This window comes from Tenrec ecaudatus, chromosome 6 (genome assembly GCF_050624435.1).
Source record: "Tenrec ecaudatus isolate mTenEca1 chromosome 6, mTenEca1.hap1, whole genome shotgun sequence".
In the NCBI taxonomy this organism is placed as follows: domain Eukaryota; kingdom Metazoa; phylum Chordata; class Mammalia; order Afrosoricida; family Tenrecidae; genus Tenrec; species Tenrec ecaudatus.
This window is the reverse complement of record NC_134535.1, coordinates 131,760,669-131,775,781: the sequence shown is the minus strand read 5'-3', so window position 1 is coordinate 131,775,781 and position 15,113 is coordinate 131,760,669. Positions and strand designations below refer to the sequence as shown.

The 15,113-nt window shown below is 54.5% G+C and overlaps 1 protein-coding gene across 1 annotated transcript in view; it reads right to left on the bottom strand.

Moving 5' to 3' along the window:
- The window catches only part of IQSEC3 (IQ motif and Sec7 domain ArfGEF 3), a 122,945-nt gene that overhangs the window by 47,582 nt on the left and 60,250 nt on the right, over window positions 1–15,113 (bottom strand). The window contains exon 3 of the mRNA XM_075553146.1: window positions 5,613–5,892. Coding sequence (XP_075409261.1) covers window positions 5,613–5,892 — 280 coding nt within the window. The remainder of the gene's footprint in view (window positions 1–5,612; window positions 5,893–15,113) is intronic.

The following is a 15,113-nucleotide window of genomic DNA, read 5'->3' as shown; positions in this document are numbered from 1 at the left end:
CCTCATTTCGAAAATGAGGAAACAGACCCCAAAAGGGAAAGTGACTTGGAAACACTGCCGCGACTTCTCCCTGAAGAGCTGCCCATGGGTCCTGAGGCTGGGTGGGGGCCCCGTGGGGCAGGGGCTGCTCTCAGAGGGAGACAGAGCTACCCTCTAGGATTCTGGCCTGGACAACAGGGTCAGGTGTTACGGACCACATCCCAATGGCCTCTGGGGGGTTGGAAGCACACAGAAAACCCCACTGACGTCAAGTTCACTGCAACTCACAGCAGCCTTCCGGAGGGCTTCTGAGACTCAGCTTTCTCCCGAGGAGCAGCCCGGGGCCACAGGGACTCCTGGGATAGTGCCGAGAGCTGTGTATTGGGGCAGCCACATGGGCACCAGTGGGTCTGCTCAGCCACAGGGTGCAAAGTGCCTGGGGAGCCCGAATGAATTTGGCATCTGGGGACTTCCTATCCTTTCTACAGCCTCCTTTCTCAGCTGGCCCTTCAAGAAGACTTGAGAGGGAGAGAAGGTGGTCTATTCCGTCTCGCCCATCCCCTCCCCCGTCCCCAGGCTGTGCTTCCAGCATCACCCGGAGAACAGGGATGCTCAGGGGTGGGCGCAGTCACTCACTCCTTTGCTTGCTCATTCATGGCTGTGTTCGCTCATCACTGAGTATTGCTACGCACCCACACCTGTGCTGGAGGCGGGAAGACATCCGTGGGCAAGGCCAGGGCAGTATCTAGTACAGGACTCTGGACCCACTCTGTGCTCGCTCCTCGCATGCACTATAATGTGAGCAGGCTCCTGGAGGGGTCCCGGGTGGCCTTGGGGAAGACACAGGCTTTGCCCAATGAGTGGGCAGGCAGTGGCGATGCCTGCGCCGAGCCCTACGGTCTGGGCGGAAATCACCAGGTGCAGTGTGGATGGGGGAGAGGTGGGACTGAGTATTCCCAACAAAGACACGAAAGGAAGTAAAGACCCAGGAGCCAAGGCTGGCACACAGATTCAGAGAACAGGAAACCAGGCAGAAGAATGGGGCTGAGGCAGGAGCGGGCAGGCGTGCTGGTGGTGAGGAGCGCTGGAAAAGCCATCCTCCTGGATACAGTGGGGAGCCACCGAGGGCTTTGAGCAGGGGAGTCTCCTGACCCGCTGTGCACTTTATCCAGAAAGCTCGACCGCAGTGTGGGAATCAGTTGGAGAGGGTACCGCTTTCCAGAAAGGGCACCACGGGCTTCTGCAGGGGTTCAGGAAAAAGGGGGCAGTGACCTGGCCTGGGGCAGGGGCTGGCAGGCGAGGGTGGAACTGTGGGAGCTGCCGATGGATGGAGTGGGTGAGAGGGAAGAGGCTTGGGTTTCTGGACTGGCTGACTGAAGATACTGGCAGGTTAGTGCGTTAAGAAGACAATGATTTCCCAGTCCATGGTCAATAAGATCCTATGCAAATGGCAGGGATCACAGGATCACACAATCCTAAATCCCAGCTCTGCAGAGATCTAAATGTAGAGACAAAAATGCACAGCCAGGTTCTGGCCTCACACTTCATGCCTGTTCCTACCCTGCTTTAGACTGCCAAGTCATGAGGCCCCCTCTTCATCCATGAAGAACCTTCTATGCACCAGGCACCGTTATAGGCACTAAGGATAGTGAGGTAGGTAGCTTATGGTGCCAACCTGGCCGATAAACACATGTGGGGTTAATTGAAGGCAGAGAGATAAATGGCTTGGTGAGCCTCGACTTTATAGTTCTTGGGTCTTTTGCTTTGTGTTTGTCAGACCAGGATGCAGCTGCCTTAGCCAGTTCCCTGCTTTAGCTGGCAAGGCTCACTTCCTACAAGACATCCCAGAGGAGAGGCCACATGCACCTACCCCGATGCAGCCCTGGGTCCTGGAGCAGCCATGTGGAGACCCCTGCCAGCGGTGAGATGCTTACATGCTCACTGACTTGGCTTTCCTCCTGCAGTCGGCATCATTGTGTCTGTTTTGTGAGATGGAGGAGGACTTTGTGGATTGGTGTCGGAAATAAGGTTAATGTTGGGCTTGTGGGCTTGGGCAGCACTGGGTTGGGACGTTTTCTTGATGTGCACTTAATCTTTATATAAAACTCTCTCTTATACATGAGCTCCTGTGGATATGTTTCTCTAAAATACCCAGACTAACACAGATAGGATGTGGAATAAGCTGCAGGCCCCACCCTCAAGGTGTGGGGTGAGGGTGGGGGGAGTGGGGTCAGTGCAGCAGGAACTGATGGTGCGGAGCTGGAGGGCTCTGGCAGGAATGCCTGGGCCCTCTCAGAAGGGCCTGCCTGCAGGCCTGGGAGGGCAGCGAGAGCTATCAGAGAGGAGGGAGATGTGCCTAAGGCAAGTCCTAGAGCGAGAGAAGGGCTGACCAGGTCACGTAGAGGAGTGATGAGCAGAGCGGACACTTGTAAAGGGAACCGCAAGTGCAAAGCCCAGAGAGATCCACGGGGGCCACGGGGGCCCACAGAAATCCAGCAACTCCCTCACCCAAGGTCACACAGCTCATTGTCCTGAGTAGAGCACAGTCTCTTGTCAGTGTGCATTGTGCTTTTAATAACAGCTCCCCCATCTTCTCTCTTGCTCCCATGTCTGACTTGGGGAGATACATGAGCCAGGGGCAATAAGCTTTTCCGCAGACCTGAACTGAACTCAGGCTGAAGGCTGAGGTTTACCCCTCTGCTAATCCTCACCTTCTGTGCCCACTGCTACTGGGATGCTGTGCCGCCCCAGCCAGTAAGGTTATGTTCACTATAAAAAACATTCACAGACCCAAAGCCTTCTCCCTTCCCCACATCCTACGTACCCAGCCCCTTAGGGTGAAGTCAACTCTCCTGCTTGCTCCTAACTCCCAGCCGTAGGTGGGGTTTTCTGAGGTACTAGGGATACTCTTCCTGTTGAGCTGCCATCTCTCTGGGGCCAGAGGGGGACTGTGTTTTTATACCTCTTGGTAGCCAGGCTTACTCAGAACAGACCCACGCAGGGAACTTTCACCATGGCCATGACATCAGCTAGATGCTGGTGGAGTGGGGAGCCGGGGGAGGCGGAGAGATGTTCACCACCCTCAGGGAGCAGGGTCATGTGGAGGAGCCTCACCCCTGGCCCACCAACCACGCAACACTGCTGTATTCCAGCCATCCAGGATTTCCCTATGGTACCGGTTCCTTGTCAACTCGGCTGAAATCTTGCCCTCCGACCGCTTTCCCACATTGGCACCACTCATTGTTCTGGGAAGAGTAGAAACTATGCATAACTCATTTTTAACATGCCAGCCCTTCTGTATTTTAAAACTTGCTTTGATGCCTGCAGTGTCTTCACATGACCCCAGCCCACCAGGACGTCCCTCCTCGGGACTCTCACTGCCACGGCCAAGTGTTGTCCCTGAGCTGCTGCCTTATGCCAGGGGCTTCAGGTACATAGGCACCAGAACAGACAGACAGCTGCCATCGGCTGGCGCTGACTCACACTGGCAACCTCACGCACAACAGGGTACTGAATTTCCCAGGCCCGCACCCCCCTCGAGACCAATGGCACGCTCATGTCCATTGCTGCGGCTACTGCACCTGCCCATCTCACCGACCGACCATCACCCTCCCCTTCATTCGCCTTCCATGTCACCAAGCAAAACGTCCTCCTGCGCTGATCAACCTCTCCTGACAACATGTTCTGCTGCGGTCCATAGGACTGTCATCGGATACTTTTCACAAGTAGATCCTCGGGCCTTTTTTCCTACTCTGCCTTAGTCTGGTAGCTCTGCTGTGGCTTTCGACCTGGAGCGACCTTGCAGGAATTGGAAATGCCAGGTAACAGCTCCCGGCATCGCGGCCACATATAAGCCACCACAGCACCACAACAGATTGACAGGTCGAGGAGGGGCGGCAGTCACCCTCGGTGAAGGCCACAGAAGGCTGTACTCACTGCTTTGGCAGCCGCATCCCTGGCTGTGGCGCATCTTAAGCTTAAAGCTAAGTGGAACGCTAAGACAACCTTTCTCCCAGGGCCAAGCCCACTCATTTCATACAAGCACCGTGGGCTTTTCAACACTAATGCAGATGCCTCTGTTCCATTTCACGCGTTTCATTGGAACCGCCTTTCTGTCCTGACTAAATTTCTTTCTTTCTTTCTCTTCCTTTAACTAGGATTTTATCCTCACGGTATTTTTGTCATCAGAAGGTTTGCTAAGGGCAACACTGCTTTGTCAAGCGTGGTCAAGCTGGGCAGGACCAAGGACAGCGCTCTACTCAGCCGGCCTGGAATCACTCTGTTGGCGAACCACTCACCCCATTATACTCCTGTCTAAGCCACACGTGCCCATCGGGCCCACACGGTGCCCATGGGAGATGTTGTCAAATGCTCTACTGGAAGCCAGATGCCCACAGCCGGCCCTGACCCAGGCCGATAGGCTGGCATCAGTGCCCAAAGATGTGAAGTTCCTTTGGTTTAACCCAGTCTTGGTGATCTCTGAACTTTTACCAGCTTGTCTTCCCAGCAGCCACCTTGCCCTGTGCTTGAAGCATACTTCTTTAGAGTCTACCCCTTCAAGAGCCAGATGAGATATTGGAGGCGGTTCAAGGACTGATTTCTAATTTCACCGAGGAGGAAACCAACGCCTGGAGTGTTTAATTGGCATCCCCAAAGTCACAGCGGAAGAGCAAGAATTAGATGCCATGTCTATACCTCCAAGTTCAAAGTTCTTTCTCCACAGTGGCACATCTTTCTCTGTGCACGCATGTGCGCAACACACACACACACACACACACACACACACACACACACACACCCTTCCTCCGGGTTTCCTAATTGTCTACCAAGTCAAAACACTAGAATAAATTTAAAAGAAACAAACCTACTGTCATCAAGTCAATCCTGACTCAAATGGTCCTATCTAGGGTTTGCAGAACGGAACCTCTGTATAGGAGCAGACAGCCCCGTCTTTCTCCAGCACGGTAGCTGGTGGTTTCGAACCCCTGATCTTCAGGTTAGTCGCACAATGCCTAACACAGAGCACCAAATCCTAGCAGGACCTTCCTTTTTCTCTGGGTTTAATGGGGACCCCTAGGCCTGGCCACTTTCCCCTCCTGCTTCCCAGAATGGAAGGAGAAAGTCTAGGACCCCCTCATGGGAGCTAGACCATCCTTCCCACCCCAATCTGGGCTACTCTGGAGAAATCTCCCCCCTACCCCCACCCCTTAAAGGAACCCACTGTCCTTGTGCTTCACCTGAGTTTGAGTGTGCCCAGGCATGGGGCTTACCCTCGGGTGGGCATATGTTGGGTTCTCTCTTTCAGCCTGGAGTAGGATGGATGTGAGCACTCTCCCAGAGAACCAAGGACCATGTGCTAGTGGTTTGTGGGCCAGTTTGGGATCGCTGTATAGGGCCTGACACTGCAAGGTTCACGGGACCCTGCCATGGACAGCCCTGACGGAGTCAGGCAGCGGCCTGGGCTGGGTCCCCAGGGACTGGGCCCCGGGGAGGGCAGAGGGAGTGATTCAAATGGGGAGCACTAGAGACAAAAGAGGGGTGCCTACAGCAAGGGTGGGCCCAGACAGGGAGATCCCTGGTACCCTGGACAGCCCCTCCCCACCCTCGCCGCCCCCCCTGGAGGCCCTGGGTACCTGTTTATTCTTTAGGTCAAGGGAGAGTTCGTAATCGGAGGTGCCAGGGGTGTGGGAGCAGAGCGCCGTCGCCAGGGCAGGCTGCTGCTGGCGGGGGGAGGCCGCGCGCTGGGGGCCAGCCCGAGGGGAGGCACCCCCTGCCCCAGGCCGCTCCTCCTCCTCCTGCAGCTCCTGGGCTTGAGCCTTCGGGGCATGGGCACTGGGTCTGCCGGCTGCCACCGCCGCCGCTGCCACCACGGAGTCCTCCATGCCCCCACCGGCCTGGGCACAGGAGCCGTCACTGTGAACAAAAGGCAACGGTGCTCGGTTGGGGGAGCGGGGAGGGGGTGCATGTGGGTGTAGGGGTTGGGGAGGCTGGGCAGTGGGCTTTTCTAGGGATGGTGCTGGTGGGCATCTGCCTCCGTGCCCTTCAGAGGGAGGCCATCCTTGTAGAGAAGCCCAGGGGTGGGGGGTGGGGGCTGGGACAAGGAGGAGAACCTGAACTTGCAGAGGGAGGGGCTTCTATGGCCAGGGTCCTTGCGTCTCGGCTTGGAAGCGGTATAGACTCGAAGTACGGACTCTGGGTCCGAGCCTGGGCTCTGACCTGAACATATTGCTTCGTGACACCACACCCCTGTTTCCATAGCTGCAGAACAGGCCTAGTAACGGTCCCTTCTCTCCGAAGGAGGTGGAAGGCTTACGTTCGAGTCCTCAAAGCAGTGCCTGCTCACTTCACTGCTCTCTCTCTGCACTGAGGATTGTCATGATAAGTGGCCGGAGGAAGCTGACGCATGCTGAGACAGCTTAGGGGGCTGCCAGCCTGCGTGGAACTCAAGCTGCTCCACAGTGGCTGGGCTTGCAGAGGGGTATGGAGGTTGCCTGGATGGGTCTGGACAAGAGTCTGCTCTTCTCTGGCCCTTCCTTTCCTCTCATTAGCCTCCCATGTAGCTGCCCACCTGCCTGCTCTCAGAGCACTACCTGGAAACCCCACATTCCAGCCTGCCGGGTGGGGCGCAGGGGTGTTTGTTGGCTGCTTCCCTCTCCAACCGCTCCCCAAGCTCTATCCCTCCCTCAATGATGAGTACCAAGCTGTCTCCTCCACAAAGTTTTCCTGGATGACTCTGGCTTCCACTGCCCACTCTCCTACACCACGCAGACCTGTCCTTGGAGAGTCCCTGCCTATTTCATATAGGGGTGAGGCATCTTGGTTAACAGTGTGGGTTCGAATCCAGGCTCTACTACTGCATGGGCTTTATCCAGCTGCCTTTGCTCCGAACCTTGGTTTCTGCATCTGTATGATGGGGTTCTGGTTCTGGTGCAGGGAAGGAGTCAGTCGATATGCTTCCCGTGTTTAGCACAGTGCCTGGCACAGAGTAAGTAAGCTCAATAAGCAATAGCTCTTATTTCTCCCATCTTCTACCCTCCCAGAGGCCAGAGCCTGCCCTCTGCTTCACTCTCCTCTCCCCATTGAGCGCCCAACACAGTGTCAGGCAAACAGTGAATGCTCAATACACACAGGCTGCGAGGAACGTGCTAAACAGAACTTACAGGCCACCATGAGGGTCTGTCTCCATGGTGGGCAATGACAGGAGGTCAGGGCTAAATTGAGCCCTAAGTGTATCTAGTCCAGCCGCCCAGCCTCGCCTTTATACAGATGAAGAGCATGGGGCCCAGGTAATTGACCCCCGAGGGGAGGGCGGCTTTCGGGCCTTTCTCTTCCAAGACTATCCTCCAAGGAAGATGCACGGATCCCGCCAGAGGAAAGAATTCCTCCTGTGGCATCCACCCGGCCTTTGGATGAAGAGGGGCATTCTTCCTATGCCTGGCACTAGAATGGCCAGAGATGGCGGGAGAGGTCCTCCTTTATTCTGTTCCAATCCATTTTCTCAGTAGCCCCCTGCTCCCTCTCTCAAATATAGGACAGCCCATTAACCAGCCCCAATAATAGGGAGCCTCCAGCACCCTAAGGAAACCCTCATTACCACTTCAGTATTTCCCTGCCCCACCATTTCCTGTGGGGCCCCCAACCCAAGCTGCATGGGGCTCTAGCTAGCTTAGGGGTGCTTTCTCACTAGTGCCACCAGAAAGCTCATCTTAAATTTCACTTCGATGTCTCTTGCTATCATACATGGGCATTCTGTCATCATGGCACATGGAAATAGCCCTTTCCTGCCGCTCGCACAGTCTGCCCTCAGAGCCTGGAGGGCAGCCTTCAGTCCACCCATCTCTTCTCCAGAATGTCTCTGGCACGGACGCCCAGGGCCTCTTCAGACCAAAAGATTCTCCCCAGTCGTTGCTCAGGGCTGCCTTTGCTTTCTTTAATTGCTGGGCAATACTTGGTAAGAGTCGACGGCCCTCCACCATGGTGCTCAGCCAATGGTGATGAGGGTTGGCGAGTGAGTACCCCAGCTTCCTTGTCCCTCAGATAGACCGTTCTGAGGCACTGATGACACCATCTCCCGAGCACTACCCAAACAACGACCCGGTCATTAATGAGCCCTGTATGGACTTCTTTCTCTTCTTCGTCTCACTTCCCCACTTCCTACAGCGTTTTCCCCAAGATCACTTTGCTCCAAATAAACTCCCAAGTCATTGCCATTCCATCGCTGCCGACTCATAGGGACCCGATCGCATAGGATAGAACTGCCCCTGTGGGTCTCCAAGACTGTAACTCTTTAATGGAGTAGAAAGTCCCGTTTTCCCCCACGTAACGGCTGGTGGTTTTCAACGGATGCCTTTGCGGATCACAGCCCACTGTGTAAGCACTAACACCACTCCCATTAAGACCAAATGAAATACGCCTTTCTTTGTTGGCGGGCCTTGGTTTGTAGGCTACCTCTCTGGGTCTAGACAAAGACTCCAACCTTATTCATAGGCCCTCAGAATTAGGAGTGACATCAATGCCACGAGTGTGCGCACACACACACGCAGTCATGCGCAAGCAATGTTTCTAACTAGCTCTATGACTTTGGGACATTTAGCCCTTCCTCCTGGACCTTGGTGTTCTCACCTGTCACGTGATGGGAGCTTGTTCATCTCTAAGGCCCCTTCCAGCTTGGACATCCTTTGGAGCTTGAATTCCAACAGTCCAACAACCCAACAAGGCCCACGGGCCCCATGCTTCCAGGCTCTCTGGCTGGTGAAATGAACTCTGCCTTTGTCCTCCAACATGCTCAGGGACTTGAAAGACCGTCGCCTTCCCAGGTATACCAGAAACAGGGGTTGGGAAAAGGGGCATGTTCTTGTGTTTCTTACCTAGGTGCCCTGGCAGACTGGTGAGACTGAAGTGGCTGTGGAACCCCGGGACTATGCTCACCAATATCCCACAGTTCAAGGTTATAGACCGAAGGGCAAGCAACATGGGCTCTGGTGTCAGGCAGACCTGGGCTAGAATCCTGGCACTGCTACTTACTATGTGGCCTTAGGCAAGTCTCCTGACCTCTTTGTGACTCCATTTTCTCCTGTGTAGTATGGACATCCTAATAACTACTTGGAAGTTATTTCCAGCAGGGTTACTTATTCTTTGCTATGAAGAATAAATGAAGTATGCAAAGTACCAGGTGCCTGGCATATGGCATCTCTTGATAAATGATGGTGGTGGTTATTTTCTGCTATCTTATGCTAGACCAGTGGTTCTCAACCTTCCTAATGCCACCACCCTTTCATACAGTTCCTCATGTGGTGGTGACCCCCAACCATAAAATTATTTTTGTTGCTACTTCATCAATGTCATTTTGCTACTGTTATGAATCAGTCAATCCCTGTGAAAGGGTCATTCGACCCCAAAGGGGTCGCGACCCACAGGTGGAGAACCGCCGTGCTAGACCCTTCCCGCATTGATATCTAACCTTCCTGTCCAACATCACAGAATGGAAACAACTGGGTTTTCATTACACCTCTCAGCCTTTCCCAGCACTCCTGGTTGACTCCCAGGATCTCTGAGGAGGGGACTGAAGAGGAACTGGTTTCTTGGATGCTTCCTTCTGCTCACCCTTGTTTGCCATCCACTAGAACACAGGTTCCCACACTGACTTGGCATAACGCCTAGCTAGCTACTCAGCAGCCTCTGGCAATGGAAAGCCTTTGTACTATAGCCCACAATTCCAGATTAAGTATCTGTTTTTCCGCCCTACCCCCACTCCCGGGATCATTCCAGTACCCCCATGGGACAGTATCACCGCTCTGGAAAACACTGCACTAGAGCAACCACAGGTGATAGGGCCTTGCTCTCCAAGGCCTGGGCTCGTGGCCTCTGAAGATTCTTTGCCCGTAAACACCTACAGGAAGGCCCTTTGGTTGCCCCTATCCCGATGTGGGTCATTCCATCCATGGGGATTTATGCAGTGCCCCTTGGGTGGATCTGTGCTTCGGGTCCTTTCTCCAGGGAGCAGTAGAAGCAGGAGTGCTCTGTTTGGAGATGGTATCAAGGGGATGTTCCCACCTTCTGTCTCTGTCATGATGCTTCACCTGTACAGATCGTCTAAGGCAGCGGTTCTCACCCTGTGGGTCGCAACCCCTTTGGGGGTCGAATGACCCTTTCACAGGGGTCACCTAAGACTATCAGAAAACACATGTTTCCAATGGTCTTAGGAACCGAGACACCGCTCCTCTATCCATCTCCAGGCGGGTCGCCCACATGCAGATACGCCCATCTACGAGTACCCGGCATGAAGACTGTTACCCATGCTACACCATGCTTCAAGACAAAATGTCATGTATTTATCATTAGAAATAAATATTTCACAATATAGAATGACATATTGTTTTGTGATTCATCCCTATGATTTCATGATGTTCAATTTGTAACAATGAAAATACATCCTGCCTACTAGATATTTACATGATGATTCCTAACAGTAGCCAAATGACAGTGATGAAGCAGCAATGAAAATAATTTGACAGTTGGGGTCCCCCCCCCCATGAGGCACTGTATGAAAGGGTTGCACCCGGCGTGAGGAAGGCGGAGGACCGCTTCTCTAAGGAAAGGGGCTGGAATCCTCCTCCTAATATGTCCTGGCTGAAGGGTCCTCTACCTCAACCCACAGCCTCTTATGGAACCGACAGCCCAACGTTTGCTCCTCCAAGGACGCAAGCTTTGTCCTTTCAGCTCCGGAATGTTCTGGTAGACCTCGCTTTATGAGGCTGCTATTCTTAGGGGGGCCATATATCCGGCAGCCTTGTCCATGACACTTGGACAAGAACCATGTGGCTGGGATCCACTGTGGGACCTGGGGAGTTGTGGGCAAGGCTCTCCTTTGATCTCCTGAAGGTCGGTCCTGATCACCTGGGGCTCTCTTGAGTCCCATAGCCAGTTTTCCAGATTCCTGGACTGGAGAATCAGAGGGTCACTCCTGGCAGACCAGAGATGCTGCTCACAGGGTAGGATGCACTGCGTCAGAGCAGGAAAAAGAGAATGAGGTTGGCATCAAATGGAGGGGCACCTTAGAAGATTGTGATTGGCCTCCCAAGACAGTAGGCTGATACGCAGGGACCTAAGGCATCCAGGGTGGCAATGAAATGCACAGAAATATAGAATTTGATGGGAAGTGGAAGGTTCTGATACATTAGGGGAGCAAACCGTTGCTCAGAGAAGTTCACATGACCCAAACTAGAATGGCCTCTGTACTAGAACGGAATGTCATCTCAGAGGAGCGCCCCTCATGGGGGGAAGCTAGCTTTGGTTCAGGACGCTAGGGCCCCTCAGAACATGCCTGATCCTGCCACTCATAAGTCAGAAGCGACTTCCTAAAATGCAGATGTTTTTATTCCAATCTTCTTTTTTTTAAAAAATCACCAGTGACTCCCCATTGCTGGTGGAACCGAGCCTACAACGTAACATTCAAGATCATGTAGCATCTTAGCCCCATCTCCCTATCACCTCGTGACTGACCTACTCTGTCCACACTGAAACTCTCCCAAACCTGGGAGGAAGCCTTCCCCTTTTGGAAGCCTTCCCCATGCCCTTCACCCACTCCTTTCTCTGCCTTCTCAGCTCGTTCGAGACTCACTCATCTGGCCCCAGGAAGACTCAGTGCCATTCTCTGGTGCCCTCCAATCATTCTTGGCACCTGCCTCCATGTCAGCAACTTCGTGCCCTAAGGGTTCGCTGATGTGACTGGGTCTTGCAGCAGATTCTTGCCACGTGCCCCCTTTGATGACAAGTACTTACATCAGCGGGTTGGCACATGGGACATGTTTGCTTGTTAGGTGCCCCCGAGTCCCTTTCAACTCACAGTGACCTGACGCACAACAGCACGAAGTGGGTGGATGGGTGAGTGGGCACTGTTGAATCTCCACTACTTTCCCAAGCTCAGAGATACTGAGGTGGCCTTGGGGACACGTCACCCAGATCTTCTTCAGGGAAGGACTTCTTGCCCTTCTTCCGAGAACGCTTTCTGCTGTCAGCCCCATCAGGGGGCCTCTCAGCTCCAAAGAGCCACCTGGCCCGACCTTTCCGGGCCCAACCCACGGGCAACGTCCCTTTGAGCGGGAGCGAAAGCCCAGCCTATTTGACTAACATGCAACAAGGTTGATAGAGCTTTCTCGCTCCAGAGCTCTACCTTCTGAAGCTCCAAGCTTCAGAGTTGGCTGGACTTGCTGCCGGGCCTCCATTCCAGCCCGAATTCTCCTTGAACCCTGCCCGTTTCCCCAACACTTTTCCATAAGTTTGGATCTCATTGGGCACACCGAACTCCCAAGAATCCAACTTGGGACAGATAGCCAACTTCCATTTCTTTCCTTTCTCCCGATATCCAAAATGACCCTGGCTGCCCCGTCCCCAGAGCAGTGGTTTCAAGACACCATTAATGAGCCATGTGGTGTCTCTTCCTAAGAAAGTGCATGCTATTTCATACACAATCCACTTGACCTACGCCAGGGGCCTTCCACACTCCATGGGCCCCAGGACATAACTTCATAGTGATGACCATCCCTCTGCTCAGTCACCATCTACGGAGTGACTTCCACATGCTGAGAACCGTGCCAACGTCTGAGAGCTCCAGCCACACATGAAAACGGTTCACACAGCACCGCCCATAGCTCCAGAGACTGTCACCATCAGCCTTAGCATTCATGGCATCCGACCTGGGAGAGAAGAGCAGGTGCCTGGCTTCCGCCATCGGCAGGTTTGCTCACACAGCCCCAGGAAGGGGGTGGACACGGGGCAGTGGACATGATCCTTGGGCTTCCAGACAGACCTTGGCAAGCCTCAGTGCATGGGCAGCAACAGCATCGGACAAGCAGGGCGAGAGCCCAAAGATGAGGCAGTGTTTCCGTTCTTAAAAGTCTCCTGCTTAAGGAAAAGAAGACTGCAGGAGGCTGGCTGGGTGGCAGCCCTGGGCACAAGGGTGGGGGGAGAGCATGAGGAGGAATGAAGGTCCCAGCCCTGAGAGATTGGGGGGTTGGTGGCTGAGGGGGTCCTGCGTGAAGAGGAGACCGGTGTCTGTCCCTCCATCCGGGCAATGGCTAGCACAGTCCTTCCTAGACCTTGCTAGTCATTTGAACGCTGAAGGACTCTGAAGTTGGACGATTCCTCCAAAGGGCTCCACGGATCAACTAGATCCTCCCAGACGCTGTCAGCCATTCGGGAAGCTTTTCTGGCACAAAGAGACTCAGCATTTCCCAGACAAAGGCCAGCAAGATGCCTCACAGCCCCTCAAGATGTTTCCGCTTTTACTAAAACCTTGCTTTTCCCCCCTTCTCTGAGTCAATAAAGGCACTGAGCAAGGAAGCCGAGTGTCCTTCCAGGGCCCTCTAGGGCCTGGGGAGGGGTTGAGGTGAATAGGAGGCCAGTGGTAGCAACACACAGGCATAAATGCCTTCTGCACGGGTTCAAAGAACAGACCAGAAGAACCCGCCCCAGGTGGCGTGAGGCGTGATGGCCCAATCCCACCTCTGCCTGCAGCATTCCGGATAACCTCGGGCAACTCACGTCTCTGCTCCTGACTTCTGGCGCGGCACCAAAGGGACTGTCGGGGTAAGATGTTTTGGCATTTGAAAGACAGGACAAGGCCTGCAACCCTTAGGCTCCCCTCTGCCCTTCCTATGGCCCCAGGCCCAGGTCACCACCCCTGCTCATGCCCCCCAAGGTCAGGGGCTTGGCCCCTGCTCCCCACCCACGGCCCTGAGGGAATACGCTGGTCCCTCGCCACTGGTTCCTTGGGGACTCTAGGTTTTGGTCTCACAGCTGCTCCGCACAGTGCTGGTCCGGGGGGACTTGTCTCTAGGGGTTCCCTGTCTAGGGCACCGCGGCCCCTGCTCTGGCTGTCAGCCTTGCCCACTCAGATTCACTCGCTCAAGGGCAGTCGCTCCACCCGCTCCTGGGGACAGCCTCATTCAGCACGTCCCCAGCCCTCCCTCCACGTGAAGCCTCCCCTGCTCAGCCCATCTGAGCCGAGAGCCAGCACCCAGGCTCATCAGAACCTGGGAGGGCCACCTTGGCCACTTCAGGGCATCCACGCGACTCTTGAGCTGGGCCATGCTGACCAGTGCCATCCTACTGTACCTGGGACCCGGATGCTCCTGCACATCTTATTTCCTCGGAAATTGGCAGGTAGCCAGCTGGAGTTCTAAGGGCATCCTCCCTGGCCTCCCCCAACCCCAACACCCAATTCTACAAATGCACATCCCCTCTGGGCTCAGGAGCCAGCTCTCTGGGCACCTGGACACAGCCTGGGCTGGTTCTCTGATGGTCTCTGTCGTTTGTGTTCCTGTCCCTGGGGGAGTGTGCCCCATCCCTTTGTGTTTATATCTCAGCCAGCCTTCAATTGAAACTCACTGCCCCGGCCGGCCCCTTACACGGTTGCTGAGCACACGCCCTGAAGCCCCCTCAAAGCCGCTAGAGACAGCAACTCATCATTACAGCCTGGTGAACTCTGGCTTTGAATTAAATTCTTGGCCTGTCTTATGAACTCTCTGATATCCGTGCAAATATGCCTTTAGCATAAATGGGAGCTACAGGGACATTGTGATGAGGCTCGCACCACTCAGCTTAAGCAATCGCACATTAGAAACTTCCAGCACCCCCATTATTTTCTCCCGCCAGCCTCTGAGGACTCTTTGTCCTGGATTCGTGCTTCGTCTCCCCTGCTCTCCCTTCCAGATGCATTTTGCCCTCATCTTTACGTAACCAGTGGTGTCTGCTTCTCCTAAAAACCAACCTCGCAGAACGTGCCAGTAGGGGAGGTGCTGGGGCAGGGAAGCCCCTCATGTCTATGTGGCTGAATTGGAAAGGAGGCAGGAGCCTAGCCCTAGTGGGGTGTTCTGGGACCCCGTTATCACAGCAAAGATAGAAGACGGAGCTGTCCCTTAAGGGGCTCCTCCTTCTGACCCCTGGTATCCTAAATGTGCAGTGATGTTCGCTTGAATCATGGTGACCTGCCAGCACAACATGGAGGGTACTGGCGGATCCGGGAGGACTCACAGAGGGCTCACGGAAGGACACCAGGCAAGGTGGTCTCAATGGAGAGTCCGCTCTGGAAATAGCAGGGAGCCAGGCTCGGAGTGTGAGAGCCGCCTTTGGGG